We start from the raw sequence: 1,991 nt of genomic DNA, 5'->3' as shown, positions 1-1,991 counted from the left end.
TATAAGTTTATCAGGGGTGACCACCAGGATCTGGGGGAACGTTTGTTCACCAGAGCGCCCCAAGGGATGACGAGGTCGAACGGTCAAACTCCTGCAAGTCCGTTTCAGGCTGGACATAAGGAAGAATTTCTTTACTGTCCGAGCCCCCAAGGTCCGGAACAGTCTGCCAGCAGAGGTGGTTCAAGCGCCTACATTGAACACCTTCAAGAGTAAATTGGATGCTTATCTTGCTGGGATCCTGTAACTCCAGCTGACTTCCTGCCCTTTGGGCAGGGGGCTGGACTCGATCTCCCGAGGTCCCTTCCAGCCCTGATGTCTATGAAATCTATGATATATGCAACTTTCATAAGCAGTAAATGGAATACATGACAGGTAACAGCTTCTGTTTTTACCTTGACAATTTAGCCAATTCTTTCCTTATCAGTTCTCAATATGCCCTTTAGTATACGCTGCGATGATGTTCAGAGAATGTTAGTCAGCCTACTCTGGAAGACTGTTTCCATTTATGACTTTAGGTTTAAGTTTCAATGATAACACTGTCCCTCAATTTAAACTTAGTGCTAAGCAAGACTAACTATCAAGAATGGTTTTGATAGAAAAAATAAAATTTGCAAATTTTTTCTGCCTTCCCCTTCAAATTGAGATCTGCTTGGAAATACCATATCCTTTTACCCACTCCCATAGCTTCTAGATTAAAACACAAAACTTCCTGCATTAAACTATAATTAGTGATCTTTATCTTCCTAATGTGTGCCAAATTAAAAAAGTCAAACAAAAGTTTTTAACATTTACCTTCAAAACACGAAATCCAACAATACACTTAGGTTTGGTCAGCACCTGATGAATCATGCAATATCCATTGCAGTTTTCCATCTCTTGTATTCTCTGTTGATTGTATTTTGTTAAAGACAGTATAAGTTGAAGTGCTAAAGCTTGTGTCTCTTCAGAATCACTGATCTCAACAACCTAAAAAAAAAAAAAAGAGAGACAATTAACACAGGTTTAACAGATCTAGTGTAAAGAACAGAGTAATTTTTTTTTTGCAGCAAATCTTAGGTGTGCAACTGCAAGATGAAAACTGCATTCTATATAGACTGATATTCTGCCTAAATAGATGAGTCCCAATTGCACTTACAAAAATCTGCCCAGTTAAGTGGAGGCCCAAAGTAAGGATCTCTTTTAGAATAAAAAAAGAGGTACTCCACACGCCTCCCCCGCCCCCCGAACACCAACAAAAAACAACCCCAAAACAAAACCCCACAATCCACAAAAAATGGGCAAGTTGCTTTCAGTCATTTCAGGGACTGAGTAATGCAATACGGGTAGCAACAGCTTTGGCAGAGGCTAGGAGTTCTATCTAAGAGAGAATATTTATGGTTCTTGGAGACTAGGTTTGCCTATAACCATGACCATCTGTCCGAATATAAAGGAGTTCCTGGACACCAGACAGCCAGCCTCCATTAAAGTGTAAACAAGTTTCCCTACATGCCTAAATTGTACAATTACCATTTAGACATACTACTAATCTAACAAGCAATTTCTAGGATTACTTGAATAAGCCTGAAAAACCTCCCAATATTACAGACATAGTAAACTCCGCTCTAGCATACTATCTGCAGGGGACCCACATACAGGGAGACAGAAAAGGTACAAATGGTACCTGCCTTGAACAGATCAGATTTTTACATTTTGGATTTTATATTTTTCTTAGAGAGGGCCATATGAAGTATTTATTTAGCCTGACCACACCTTTTTAAAGCCTAATTTCTATGAAGCTCATCCAAAGAGCAAGGAGACCCTGCACACTGTGTAACATCTCATCTTTTGATAGCCTCCCATTTAGTTTAGCAAGCTGAAAATATTAGAGCCAACTTGCCCTGTTTGCCAGATCTATACTATGCACAGCAGGTGGTTTTGACCTCAATTCTGCACTTTCACTGTAAACAGTCTTTGGCTTAAGGAAGACAACTTTTATAAAAAAAAAAAAAAAA

General features: G+C 39.3%; 1 protein-coding gene across 1 annotated transcript in view; it reads right to left on the bottom strand.

The window, feature by feature from the left end:
- The window catches only part of LYST (lysosomal trafficking regulator), a 122,266-nt gene that overhangs the window by 60,973 nt on the left and 59,302 nt on the right, over positions 1–1,991 (bottom strand). Inside the window, exon 18 of the mRNA XM_019549833.1 lies at positions 793–966. Coding sequence (XP_019405378.1) covers positions 793–966 — 174 coding nt within the window. The remainder of the gene's footprint in view (positions 1–792; positions 967–1,991) is intronic.

This window comes from Crocodylus porosus, unplaced genomic scaffold (assembly GCF_001723895.1).
Source record: "Crocodylus porosus isolate Cpor-Errol unplaced genomic scaffold, CroPor_comp1, whole genome shotgun sequence".
In the NCBI taxonomy this organism is placed as follows: Eukaryota; Metazoa; Chordata; order Crocodylia; family Crocodylidae; genus Crocodylus; species Crocodylus porosus.
This window is presented reverse-complemented; position numbering and strand designations above follow the sequence as displayed.